Genomic DNA, 14,550 nt, shown 5'->3' with positions numbered 1-14,550 from the left:
TGTCTCCAGAGCTGTGACTGCTGATGCTGGTGCAGGACAATGTGTCCTCCTCAGCGTGTCCACTTGGCTCTTCATGACATGCATCCTGCTGGATTTGTCCCACCTCCACATCCTCAACACTTTCTTCAGCTGAAACGTCCTGTTGTCCTGCTTCATCAAAGACCATTTTCCTAGAGTTCCTGTCCACTACCATATCTGGACAACCCAAGTCCTCCCCTAAACTCTCTGGATCCCATAGCTCACTCACTTCCTCCTCTTCATTCTCAGAGTCAGGTGCTGTATGTTTCCTAATGCGATTCACTGCATCCCACAGGGACATGGGGTACTGGGGCTCGTCTTTGTGAGGCAAGTCGAGAAAAACACTCTCACCTCCCTCTTGAGGAGGAGGAGAACAGCTTGAAGCCAGATTTGAGAGTGAATCATTAGGAAAGGAAGGTGAAAATTCTTCATTACAGTTTAAATAAAGAGGGGGGACAGTTTCTGGGATGTCATTGTCAGCAGTATTAGGATTTAGAGCTGAGGGACAGACGGAGTCCAGTTCCAGAAGAGAAGCAGGCTCTGTGTCTGACTCGTGTGACGTTTGCGGTGGAGAAGGAAGTTCTGAGCATGAGAGCGCATCTAAACGTGACTGAGACACTGCACAGTCTAAACCTGACGGATCATTCTGTGGGTCGTCGTCTTGCAAAATTTCAATTTCTGCTTGAGCGAGACACTCTGTAGTGTTAGCTTGGGATGATGATGCAGCATCAGCCTCGGGAACTGTTTGTGACTGTTCTTTCTTTACACAAGAGGCATCCTCTTCTTCATTGTTATCCACATGTTCCTCTTTTTGAGTTTGGCTGTCAGTTGCGTTGTCTTGCTCTATTGTCATTTCCAAGAAACTGACAGGACTTCTGACTTCTCTTTGGGCTGCGTTTTCAGTCATATAACTTTCTTCTGCACTAGCAACATCCTCGGCATTTGCGCATTTAAGTTGTAGCTGCAAAATGTTCACATCTGTCACATTTTGTTTGGATATTTCAAGTCCTCCAGGATCTGCTTCTTTTGTTTGTTGCTCAGCAGTGGCGTTGGCCTCTTCTACACAAGCAGGATCATCTGGTTCTAACTTCAGCTCTACTGTCATATCTTTGCCAACTTCCTCATGGGCACTGTTGATCTCATTTTCTATTACCTGTAGTGGTTCATCCTGGTTCTCGGTGCATGAGGTAATAGCCAGTGTTGCTTCTGGAGTTTCGTATATTAAATTGAGAGGAGGAGGAGGAGGAGGAGGAGGAGGAGGGCTTTCAGGAGGAAGAGAGGATGGGAAATCCTCCATGTTAGAAATGGGTGAGGTTTCAGTATGAGGTTGAAGGTTTTCAGCAGCATCAAGCTCAGCCAATTCGGGATCAAGACCTTCTTCTGTGGTTGATTTTGAGATATATGAGAGAGCTACAAGGTCGGAGTGTGAGAGCATAGACGAATTAGAGACGTCTTCAGGTGAACTGAGCTGCTGAGAGAAGGAATCATTTTCAACGGGCTGATTTTCATCCAGACTCTGCTCAGTTTTATCGTCTCCACTGATATCTTCAAGCTGATTGTCCTCAGTTAATTGAGTTTCCTGTAGCATCTCGTCTGTTTCGAGTTGGAAGTCAGTGTCATTCTCTTTGAATTCATTATATGGCTGCTCCTGAGGTTCTGCAACATCCTCGCCATCTTCATTTGTCACTTGCTCTTTGGCATCATCACTCTCTGTCAAACAGATGGCATCTTCACTTTGGCCACTCTCTAAGTTGTTATCTGATTGTTCCTCCTCTAAGATTTCTCTATCAGCATCATGAATGCTTGTTGCAGAAGGTTCAACTTCCTCATCCTGCTCCTCAACGCACATGTCAAGGCATGATGTAGCATCTCGAGGCTGCTCCTCAGTGACATTGTCATACAGAGGGATGCCAAGGATTCTTTGAGCGCGCTCCTCCAAGGTTTCAGGCCCCGAGGATTTGGGCATGGAGGGGGAAGAGATTTCACCTTCATTCTTAGGTGCACTTTTCTCTGCAGCATCTGGACGTGGCTCAGTCGCAGGCTTGTCATTTGTTTGCAAGGATTTGTTTTCTGTGTTTTCTTCGGATGTTGAAACCCCATTGATTGCTTCGGCGGAGGTGGCTGATGGAACATCAAGGGCACTGTGTTCAGTTTGCTCTGTGTAGCCTAAATAGTGAACGTGCTCTTTCTTTGGTGATGGAATTAGCTCCATTTTGACTATAACACAGGTTGTGTCAATAACTAAGAGAGCTTGACTGTCCTCAGATTCTGAGTCTTTCTTCATGTTGGGTCTCATTACTTCGGCGTCAGTTGGATGAACACCGTCCTCTTGGTTGGACAGATCATCTGATTCTCCGTCTTCACTGTGTACTTTTGAAGATAAAGCAGATGAACTCCCAGTCTCAGCTCTACTTGTGAAACTGGGCTCTCTCCACAAAGGATATTTGACTGGCACAGGCTGTTTTGACTCCCTCCCACATGTGGAATTTACATTAATTACATTTTTTTCCGGGGAAGCACTGCCTGTCTCCTCCTTGTTTGATAGATTGTCTTCAAGAGTCTCATTCTGTTCGGCTTTGACACTTGTCACATCAGAGGTATTGGACTTGATTTGCTCTGTAAATATTGGCACCCTGAAGTCTACCTCATCTGCAAGGTCTACTTGTTGTTGATGACTGTCTTGCGAACCCTTAGAAACCTCTCCTGAATCTATGCTTTGTATGTTTGTTTGAGAGATGCAGATGGGTAAGGATGGAGTTTCCGTGACGCCAGCTATTCGGGACACCAGGCAAAATATGGTCATCCCACCTGTTTTTTTATTTAATCTGAACTTCCTTCCTTCAATGATCTTGGAGGATGTTTGGTATTCTGTTGTTGTATTCTGAGCTGCTTTTGTCGCTTGTGGCTGTTGCTGCGATAATGTACCTTCATGCTGCATGGTTGTGTTCTGGACACTTATAGGACTGACGTCCTGTAAGGCATCTGTTTCCTGTCTTCTGGGCTTTCCTCCATCCAGATCTGCACAGGTTTTTCTTCCATCTTGTTTTATAAAATCCTCTTTCTCTTCCTTTCTCTTATACTGCAGCTCTAAAGACACGTCGTTTCTGAGTGTGGGCTGTGTCCAGTAGGTTTGTCTCCTGCTTTCCTGCTCCCAGCTGGTGTCACAGTGATGCGTTATAGTGTTACTCTTATGTGGGCTGTAATAGGGAGGAGGAGCAATGTAGCCAGGAGGTTGGCCGAACACCCCCCTTTGGTAGCTTGTCTTTTCCTTAATGCCTAACATGTGGCTTGTGTCAGGGGCAGGAGCTTGTGATGGATAATAGGTTGAAGTATGTTGGTCTCCTGTATCCCACACTCCTGATTCTCTGATGTTTGCAGATTGTCTGAGTTGTTGCAGTGCTGCCACCCGAGGGTCTGTCCCAATCCTGTTGTCCCTCTCTGGAGCCCTGCTGCCCTCCAACAGGCTCTGAGATGCGCCTCTTAATTCCGCCTCGATGCGTCTCCTCCTTGGGAGTGAATGGCTATAGCGAGCTGCCCATGCCTCCAGCTCACGATAGCTGTTGTCGCTCCTCTTAGTAGGAACTTCCCTGTTGTAGCGAACAGAACTGCAGGGCTCCCACCTCCTCTGCCATCCATCCCTCAGAGATCCTCTGTCATATTCCCTCGTTGTTCGTTGACCTGCTGTCCAATCTCTGTCTCTGGATTCACGTGGCTGATACTCGCCAAGCTCCTGGTGCTGCTGAGTGTGACGGTCCAGAATAAAAGGAAAGTGAGATGAAGCAGGGGCAGACAGCTCTGGATCCATCCAGGTGCTGTACTCTTGTAAAGCCCCTTCTGTTCTTGATCCTGGTACTGTCCAGTAAACAGAGTCCCTGCCTTGATCCTGCTGCACACTGTAGTACGATGGATAGTGGGTTGCCTGATGTCTGTCATGGTAGCTGTAGGTAAAATGATTGGAAAAAGTTTATATTGTCTAAATAAATCTACAGTTTACATACTAATAATAGCAATTGTACATATATTCAGACTATTCTGAAGCACGTTTTAAGCTTATTAAATGTTATTTAGGCTGCAGAGACAACACATAGTCAACAGATATTTTGCAGGGCAGCAGTTTTTTCGTGAATTATCAACAGTTACTTACACTGTAATTTGCAATAATACGTAACATTTCATAGCACTGAACTCACTTATGTGTACAATTTCTTCCAGGAATGGTACCATATTTGGCATAAAGAGATGATCGACCCTGATTTTCAGGCCAGAACTCCATCACTTGGTCTCATACACAGATCTGAAACATGTAAAAAGTTATTTTTGTTTTTTAACTAAAAAAGTGTAAAAACGCATTAAGAGAATTCATTATTTTAGCATTAAATGTGACATATATTTACTTTATAAAACTGATTTTTGCAAAGTTTCTTTTGAAATGTTATGCTTAAATATGTCTTTTTGTTAAACTTTATTAGATAAACAAACATTAACACGTACCTTCAGTTGCTATTTTCAGATTATTGTCCTTGGTGCTCAGGAGGTGACATGAGATCTAGTGAGGTCCTAACTGGACAGGTTGTTTTAAAAGGCTGGTGGTTTTCAGCAGTCCCCCTCCCATTCTCATTCAGCTACACCACACACACACACACAAACACACACACACACACACACACACACACACACACACACACACACACACACACACACACACACACACACACACACACACACACACACACTCCCCTGTCACTGTAAGCCCATCCTCCTCTCTTCCAAAATGCCCTGTTCAAATACCACTGAGGAATTTTTTAATCAGCGATTTAGAAATACTATCCTAAACTCCATCAGTCTCTTTTAAAATGAAGTAAGAATGAAAATCTGTGTTTTACCACCACATGTACAAAACAAATGACAGTAAAGACACATGGTCAAATCTAACAAGCAGATAAAAATCATGTTGCCACTAGAGTTTTATGAAAAGGGTTGATTCTTATTGGAAAAGCTTTCTGACATAATTTTAAAGGGATTAATTGTAATTAAGTTGTTAGTTTGAGTATTATGATAGAATCCACTCGCGTGGGAGGTGCAGACTGTGATGGCGAGCAGACGCTGCACGGAGATAGGGATCGGTTGTTTTGTCGCTTAAACTGCAGCAGAGGGAGAGACAGGCAGCGGACGTGTTGTCTCCCTTTCTTTGAAACTCTCCAGCGTAACAAACAGGCTTTCCCTTTTCTGAACAGAAAGTCTGTACATCAGCAGAGAACAGGAGAGAGGGGGGTGAAGTATGAACAGACAGCAGGCTGCGGGGATGGTAACCTGTTGATGTTGACAGAAAAGCTGGTTGAGGGATGGGACAAACTTTTTTTATGTGAAAAAAAAAAGAAAAACAATACTGCTTGGATGATATCAGCGCATTCTCCAATTTGATAATATTATGTTAAGACTAGTGATTTAAGATGGTCAGAATATGAGACTCAAAAACAAAGGTCCTGTGATGTCCCCTATGTCCTTCACACTCGCACAGCCCCATTTATTCCCATATCTCATAACCTCCTTGCTTTAAACATAATACAGGCCAAATGTGAGAAAGTTGTTTTGTTCACAGATTCATTTATAACATGTAAATAACATTAATTAAAAAAGGTTTAGGCTTGACAGCTTTTGTTGCACAGTTTGTACTTTTAGTCCAACATGTTTTTTTAATGTTATGTACAACCAAATAGGATTTACTTTTGCACAAAAATAATACAAGATGGAAGATGCATTTATTTATTTATCTATTATTTTACATTTTATGGTGTTGCACAGGGTTACAATCAGTTTTGGTGTTGTATAGATGTATGTATGTATGTATGTACTCATTTTCAGTTATTTGGACACTGAATAATGTCATCATCTATAAAAATATTACTTCAGAAGACAGTTTCCAAATGATCAGAAAACTCAATAATGACACTAATATAAAAGAAATAATTACATGACATAAATGACATATTCATACAGTATTACACACTTCTTAAGTAACTGGCACGTCCATAATGGCCGTTTTTTTGCCTTGTCCCGTACAGTGTCGCCACAGTGACTCATTATTTGCACATGTATTTTGCAGGATTTCTTTCACCAGATGCCCTTCATCATGTATTTTATATTGTAGCTATATAAAAAAAAAAAACATAAGTAAATGCTTCATTTGATCTACCTATGCCAAGAAAGTTGATCTGTTATTTTTGACATTTTGCAGAAATTTCTCTCTAAAGGCACCAACACTGATCTCAGTGCAATGACTAAATTAAGTCCCGGGCCTTTAAACAGCTGCACCTGCTGTCACTGGTCTGTTCTTAGAGAGGCCCTGTAGATATTGATATTTTGTTTGTCATCACGATGCACTAGATCGACGTTAAATTTGCTCGATAGAAACTCCTCGTAGAAAATTGGAGTCCCATGCTCTCTTCGCATTTTAGATGAGAGATACACCACAGCACCATTTTTACCCAGATGAGAAAGTGTCTCCACTAACAGTGGGTATGTCTCAGGGAGGTAAATTATATCTGCACAAAGAACCAGATCCCAGTCAGAAGGAAAGTTCATGTGGTCCTCACCCCAGGAAAGAGGGAGGACAGTGGGAGGAGGAGAAGGCCAACCACTGGAGGGCGTGTTGGCTGAGACGTTAGCCTGAAGCTGTGGGAGAGCTAAAGGAAGGTCTGTAAGGGTCACGGCTGCACCTGAAAGGTTAATATACAACAATCTGATTTCAGTAAGATAAAACACTTCCCTCAAGTTTATAAGTAAAAAATAAAGATTATTTACATACTGTAATATTTACAGATTAATGCATCATATAAATGTAAATAAATCCTCACACTGCATACATGCATACATATATATATTATACACACACACACACAAACACACAACACACACAACTTTAGGCGACAAGATTCTGTATCGCACCATCTCAGGCTGTGTTTTGGTTTTTAGCATGTTACAGACATTAATACATATTTCTAATTTGAAACGCATCATGTTTTGATGTATGTGTATGTGTGTGTTTGCCCCCTATTCTCAATCATTGGAAAACTTTTAAATAAATACTGCATTAAAATGTGAGAAACGTGCTTTTCTTTGACTGGTTGGCACATTCTGGTGATCTGCAGAATTTAACTTGTGCTTGAATTTGCATTGAAGAGAGAAGTCATGTAGATAATACATTTCACATTTATTAGTGCACCAACTGCACGGACTGACCCAGCTGCTGTGACAGCTGCAGCTGCTTTGCAGTGCAGGGCTCAGCACAGGGAAACTAACTCACAACCGTTTACGTGAACGTGTTTATCCACAGTGAAGACAAAAAGAGACAACAACAACAACAACAACAACAACAACAACAACATACCGAGGCGAGCAGCCAGAATCCCGACTACACCAGTCCCAGCTCCGAGCTCTATGATCCGCTTTCCTCTCAGATCCACAGAGCGCTCCTCAAAGTAACGACACAGGTGAAGCGCCTGCACACACACACACACACACACACACACACACACACACACACACACACACACACACACACACACACACACACACACACACACACACACACACACAGTACCATTAGTGTCAGACAAACACATTACTCGACAGGTCTATGTCTTTTTAAGTCAGACCAAGCTGTCTGTCTCTTACAGCTTCCCACACCGGGGCAGCCACGCCGAGGTTGGCACCAAACAACTGTCTTATCTTCAGCTCCTGGCCAAACAAACTGTAAACACTGTCCAGAGAAAACGTTTCTGCGAACAGACAGTCGTCGACGGGAAACGGATCGTCTACGTCCCCGGCACAAGTCATGGTTAGTGGTCAATAAAAGGTCTTAAAGTCTTTCATCCACTCAGTTCTGGTCGCACGCTGCGAGGCTTTTAATTTGAAATGTCAGACGAAGACACTTCGTTTCCGGGTTAGAGGGCATTCATTTCCGAAGGAGCCAAAAGGAACTAAAGTACAAAGTTTATAATATTTACACAACTTGAACTACTATATGCTCAAAAACGTACTAAAATTACAAAAGTTAAACTAGTACACTAAGAAACAATGCAATTGAATGATTTGCTGTTAAGATTGACATGCTGAACTAGTCTAGTCCTGATTTTTTTTCAACTAAAGGTAAAATCTATGTCTAAGAAATGTTTTTAGTAATTAATAAACAATCAAGACAAAAGATCTCTGATACTATAGATACTTGAAGTGGATCAGAGACAGCACAAATAATAAAACTGAAGCTGTTCTTAGCTACTTTATGTACAGCCGAGTCAATGAGCCATAATAATACATCACAGTTTATTAGGTGATTATATTTTTATCTGCGGAGTAACTTCTCAGAACAGTTCTCAGATAAATGTGGTAAAAATAAGACTATTTTCCACTGAATCATATTGGAGCAAATGTACCATAAAATGGAAATACTCCAGGAAAGTAGAAGTATCTAAAAATTGTACTTGATGTTGTACTTAGTTACTTCCACCCTCTGAAATTGAGTAGTACTGTAAGTACCTGCACTAGGCCTTAAATTAAACCTAGCAACAGCAAAAATAATCTCCAAATACCTTTAATCTCCAACATGTTTGCATGATGTAGCGTTGGTTGGAGAAATCTATATACTACACAGTATCAATGCTGCAGGTCAACACACAAAACACCATCAAATTCCAGGTTTATTTAAAAAAAAAAAAAAAGAAAGAAAATAAATTTCTGTCTCCTCATCTGTTTGTGTGGAAAACAAAACTTAAGTAGGAGCGCCACTAGGACATAACCATTTTCTTCACGCACAACTTCATATCAATGACAAAGATTATTTAATAAAGTGTACAGTCTAGTACAGATATGTTGAATAAAGCTCGCTGTGATTTCAGCTTATGAATCTTTATACTGTAGAACACAACATGTAAATAATTTCTCACACAGCCAACTAAAATGAAACATGTCCAAAATTAAAAGAAAAAAAAATTACAATGCTGTCTTCATTCATGTTTTTATGTTGGACTACATCACAGTTTTCTTAGTGGAGAGGACAATAACTGTTGGGTTCAGACATCAAATACACTTTACTAATATACAGTAATTCTGCCTGAGACAGAACAACTCTGAACACCTGGAGTATTTGAAGTTATTAAAAAATAAATAATTCTTTTCATCATACAGATGACAGTAGTATTACATCCATAACACAAGCCCCCTGCCCGTCACGCCACAATATGTGCAAACTGCAAGAGATTAAAAAAGGTAGCACTTTATGCAAGGACCGTGGAAAACAAAAAAGATTAAGTGTTTTAAAATGAGCACTTCGTAAAAAGTGCAGCAGGTGTGGAACAGCACGCACAGTTTCAAAATACGATGAATTGGGGGATGGTCCTGGCTGCCTACACCCTCTTCAGACCAACAGTGGAGGAACAAGAACCTCATTATCATATCATTATTATTATTATTATTATTAAGTGGGGTAATAAGAATTGTGGTCCATAATGAAAAAGAATAATTTTGTTTCTAAATGATTATTTCAATCATATGTGATGCTGCACTAATATAGAACATTTTAGTCTTTCAGATTTAAATACTGAGCCAGGGCATAAATGATATATTGTGATGAAAATGATCAACTGCACATTCCTCTTTCATCTTTTTCACAAACATCCATTCTTAATTCCTGCAATGAAATCCGAGAAAAATGATGCATCTTCACAGGACAAATGTCACAATTCGTGCTTTGAGTTCATGCAGAGATATCTCTGCTTTAGCAATTTAACAATGGTATTGATTTTTTTGTTTATGCCACAAAGTGATTTTTTTTCTGGTTAAGACACAGACATGTCAACATGGTCAGGTTCGAAAAACCTTTGTCACAGAGTCTTGTTGATTTGTGAGTCACTTAATAAAATAGCCACCGTTCAAACTGATTGTTTCTTTCATTAAAAATCAACCACAAATCTTTTCCACACAGACCGACGTGCACCTGCAGGGAAAAGTAGAATTCTTCCAGACGTTTCCTGGTGGTTGTGAAAAGCAGTCAAACTTGAACTGAGACACTGAGACTGAGAAGTCCACACAGATGCACAACAAACACCCACACATAACACCAAAGTCAGGGGAATGCATTATGAAAACTTTGTTCCAAAAAGAATAATTATTAGAACAATGACTATGATGGAGAGAATCAAAATGACCAGCATCTTTCTGTTTTTCTTCTGATACTGTTCCGCCTGCAAAGAAAATTAAAACAACATCAAACACTGCACTTGGTTATGATGCATTTCTTCTAGCTGAGCTTGAACAGAAGCTTTTCTATTAAGTTCACAAATTGAAACTTATCTGCTTTTGTTCTTCTCCTTTTTTTGAAACTCCATATAAGTTAATAAAACACATATGTACATGTAGCGATGAGCATTGTGCGTTTACCTTTTGTAACTGTTTCAGACCATCTTCTGTTTTCACACAGGCCTGCTCCACATTGAAGTCAATTCTGTCAAGCACAGTTCCCTTAAAGAGAAATGGGTTATTAGTAGAAGATATTTTTGTTGATAATTTTAGTAATTATTTATTTTGATACAAATACAGTGCTTTCAGGAAGTATTCAAACCACCTTTACCTTTTTACATTTTGTTATGTTGCAGCCTGATAATACAATCACTTAAATTCAATTTTGTCTCATTAATGTACACTCAGTGCCCCATAATGACACAGTGAAAACAGAATTTAGAAATGTTTAAAGGAAAAACTGACACTGATATCAAATTGACATATGTAATCATTTGAAATTTAGCTCAGGTGCCTCCCAATTTGTGATCATTGCTGCGTTTTTTCTACACCTTGACTGGAGTCCCCCTGCCTTTTCTTATATAAATTATTCACATTCTTACTTAAAGCAACGGATGAAATACATTTATACTGGATGCTTCACATGCCACGAGTCATTTTACAATCAACTGCACATTTGTGTCTGTGCATTATCGTTGCCCTTTAATGAACAGACCATTATTTAGGTCTGTGTGTCAGGGCTTCTTCAAATACCTGTTCCACCACCATTCCTGCCAGATCCCGGAAAATCTCATTCAGATCGGAGATGGACTGCACTATTTGTCGGATCTCCCGCTCTCGATCTTCTACCATAACTGTGTTCTGCTCCACCAGCATCAGCTGATCGTCTGTGAATCCCTGAAAGATAAATAACATTTGTAGTGATACAAATATTAGTGCAGGTGCAACAGGACATGTACCGTAGCTACAGTCAGACCATTTTCTATTCTGTTTGTATCTCAGAGACAATCTAAGTTTTCTTTTGCATATTTCTTTTTGTGGTTAATAGTGTTTGTCTCTTGTAAAGTCGTCCACTGTGTTCAATGTGTGGTGCTAACTTTGTTGAAACTTGTATTTTACTACTGAATGGCACTATTTTTTGTCAGCTAGTCATCTTGTTTCTGTTGTAGTTCATAAATATGTAAGAGAACCTTGTGTGCCCTTGTTGGGAAGACTCTGTGCTCTCTAAACTGGTCACCACACTTTAAAATCCAGTTCTCAATTGCTAGATGTATATTTCCTATCTTGATTATAATATGTACAACATAAGCACAGTGTTAAAATTGCATTTTAAAGCCACTCACTTTGTCATAAATAGCTAAATCCTCGTCCTCTTCCATTAGAGGTCCTGATTCAAAAAAGTGCTTTGATCTCTCCTCGCGATTCTTCATACCTGAAAGATGACATTAAAACAAGATGTGAGATAAAACTTTGACAATAGAAAAATTATGACCAACAAAGAATGAAAATGGTGGTTACGTTTTAGGTAGCTGGACTGTGTGTGTCTGAAATTGATGGACAGCTCCTGCAAACTCTGCGCCAGAGACGACACCACATTTCTCAATAGTCTTTCCTCCTGCTCGGTGCAGTGGCCACAGCGAGACTGTAAGCCCGTCACAGCTCGCTGGCACCGATGGAACATCTGCAGTGTACACAAAATTAGTAATCAAGAAAATAAACACTTGATTTCTAAGTGCATTTCAGACTCTTGCCCATTAACTATAATCAGTCTGTGTGTACTATGGCCAGAATACAGACGACCAGTACGATTTTATGGTTTTATGTCTTGATGTATGCTTTAAAAATCCCCAAAAAAGTGAATTATCTTAATGAATAGACTGTAAAACAAATGCACCTGTGTGATCTCTTGAGTAGTGATCTCTATGGCATGCTCTTCTTCACTACTGTCATCCAGTGTGGGACGGTTCATATGCTTGTCATGAAGTGAGGCCAGGTCCTTCATCTTCTGCCGAATTCGTGTGATTTCATACTGGATCTGAAAAGCAACGTTTTACAGTCAATGGCAAAGTAAACACTTCGTATGTACACAAACTGGCAAATGAAGCACTTGGGTGTTTGGTTCTGAAGACCTCTGGCTGAATGTATTTATGTATCCTCTGTATTTTTCTTATCTACAGATATTTGTTTTACCTCATCAACCCCCTCTATCCATTTGGGAGGCAGTTTCTTGGTGACCCCGATGGCAGCTTCAGGATCCAGACTGATCCCTGACACCAGGGCCATTCGATCATCAGCCAACTGAAAAACACAAACAAATGACGCCATCAAAACGTTTTGTAAATCAACATGACGATGACTGGGGAAATTTCATAAGTAAAATCTACCACCAAGGGAAACAACAATACCTCATCAAGCTCCTAATGCGATTGGTAGAGAGCAGAATGGTCCCATCCAACAGAGAACAAGGAAAAGGGGAGAAAGACAGATGTAGCACAAAGTGAGCCAGCGAATAAAAAGAAATTGGTTTTGCATCCACTTCCACCAAAAATTAATTAATTACTGTTAGACAAGTATGATGTTTAGTGTAAACATTAGAAATTTATAAAGCCTAGATGTTTATCCTATGTTTATTTGTGCATGCAGAAATTGAAATATGATGTAAATGCAAAATGAAATCAATAAACTCAAAATAAATCCACTTTAAACAAATTATGAAATGAAAGAAATAGTGAGGAAGTCAGAAGAAATTATGTGCATGTTAAGGTGATCCAAGGTTAAGCAACAGATAGAAAAGAATATTTAAAATAAAAATTTAAATGAGCAAGATGAGGAAATTATTTAACTGATTTATTACAAATGTGACTCGATTTGTTTCTCATGCCAGCCTGGTTCTCACTGGCAAAGGTCCTGCTATTCAGTATACAACAGTTTCAGAAGCTGAATGTTCATCTACTAATGGTAAAGTTGTTTTAGTTGAGACATTAGCTCTTAAACCATAGAAATACAATACTATTACTAGTTATTTACTACTCTACTACTGCAACATGCTAGATGTACTGTGTAGCTAAAGGGCAAACACCACTGGAAGAGAGCTGTAAAGACTATTAAAACTTGTAGGAGCTTAAAAGGAACTGTTTTGGCAAAATTTTGTTTGTCAAATTACAGAAACTAACACAGGTATTTGTTATTATATGCCATAAAAGGTACAGTCAGCCAGGAGAGATTTTGACATACTGCATCTCCCTATAATGTCTATGCCTATGTAATAGGCTGGGTTTTAACAGTAGATGAGCTACTGAATCCCTACCAACCTTTCATTATAATTTTTTTTTTTTTTTTTTTTATAAAATACAAGATAAGACTTCAGATAAAGCAAAATCAGGTGTGAACAAAACACAATGCACATTTTTAATAGTGAGGAGCACTGTGTGAAGATAACAGAAGCACACTTTAGCTTCTACAAAGCCCAGCTAATTGTAAGATGACTTATTTCTTTGTTTCGTATTATGTTTTCTGAGAGATACCTAGTGTTGAACACGTTTTCTTTCCACCGTATACATTTACTGTACACCGCTTTTCATCCTCCATCACGTCAGTCAATCGGTCCTGAGGTCAAATGACGGGGCACACAAATACTACCAAAGCAGACATCTTCCTGATGAATAGGTATAAGCTACTCGAGTCTAGCTAACAGGTCTCAGTGACTGGCTACATGCAAACACACACAGTAAAATGTCAAAACGATGCAGACCACTCACCGCTGCATTGCTACGTGTACTCAGACGGGGGTCGTATGTACTCACTTGCTCAGCCAATATCTGCCGGTTTTGGATTGCATTGTTCCGCATTAACAAGAAGGCATCGGTCAGACGCCTAGTGGCCATGACTGCCTTGATTTAAATCTGTTAGTTACCACCGGACAAAGTGCGGATCAGGCGATGATTTATTAAATTATGTCCACTGCTGCGGAGCCACTGCTAATATGCTCAGCTAGCTTTAGCGTTGCCTGCGACAAATGATGACCAATACTCGCGACACAGCGATTAAACTGGACACCAAACGACCTTGATCATATTTGTCTGCTAAGCATTTCTAATGCTTAAATTAAAAGTTAGAAACATGATCAAACGTTTACTAAATTTTGGGATTTAACGCCAGGCTGGTAGCGTTATTCCGCTTTCAGTCAGCTACGGAAGTAGAGAAACGTAAACACCTGCGTAAACGGTCTCTTCTTCTTCT

The 14,550-nt window shown here is 40.0% G+C and overlaps 2 protein-coding genes across 5 annotated transcripts; both read right to left on the bottom strand.

The window, feature by feature from the left end:
* Positions 1 to 5,767: 5,767 nt before the first annotated feature.
* Positions 5,768 to 7,918, bottom strand: LOC113153416 (EEF1A lysine methyltransferase 3). Its single transcript, XM_026347037.1, has 3 exons — positions 7,693 to 7,918; positions 7,406 to 7,517; positions 5,768 to 6,734 (listed from the first exon to the last, which is right to left on the bottom strand). The coding sequence occupies exons 1-3, from the start codon at positions 7,852 to 7,854 to the stop codon at positions 6,337 to 6,339; spliced, it is 672 nt and encodes a 223-aa protein (XP_026202822.1). The 5' UTR covers positions 7,855 to 7,918; the 3' UTR covers positions 5,768 to 6,336.
* Positions 7,919 to 9,017: 1,099 nt separating this feature from the next.
* Positions 9,018 to 14,511, bottom strand: stx16 (syntaxin 16). 4 transcript variants are annotated; one of them, XM_026349942.1, is made up of 9 exons: positions 14,070 to 14,511; positions 12,717 to 12,728; positions 12,502 to 12,609; positions 12,206 to 12,346; positions 11,830 to 11,992; positions 11,655 to 11,743; positions 11,065 to 11,208; positions 10,453 to 10,533; positions 9,018 to 10,256 (listed from the first exon to the last, which is right to left on the bottom strand). In XM_026349942.1, the coding sequence occupies exons 1-9, from the start codon at positions 14,193 to 14,195 to the stop codon at positions 10,152 to 10,154; spliced, it is 969 nt and encodes a 322-aa protein (XP_026205727.1). In that variant the 5' UTR covers positions 14,196 to 14,511; the 3' UTR covers positions 9,018 to 10,151. The 4 variants fall into 4 exon arrangements, with proteins under 4 accessions (XP_026205727.1, XP_026205729.1, XP_026205728.1 ...); XM_026349944.1 differs by having other exon boundaries at positions 14,115 to 14,511; XM_026349943.1 differs by lacking the exon at positions 12,717 to 12,728.
* Between the last annotated feature and the right edge of the window lie 39 nt (positions 14,512 to 14,550).

Source organism: Anabas testudineus, chromosome 5 (assembly GCF_900324465.2).
Source record: "Anabas testudineus chromosome 5, fAnaTes1.2, whole genome shotgun sequence".
In the NCBI taxonomy this organism is placed as follows: Eukaryota; Metazoa; Chordata; class Actinopteri; order Anabantiformes; family Anabantidae; genus Anabas; species Anabas testudineus.
This window is presented reverse-complemented; position numbering and strand designations above follow the sequence as displayed.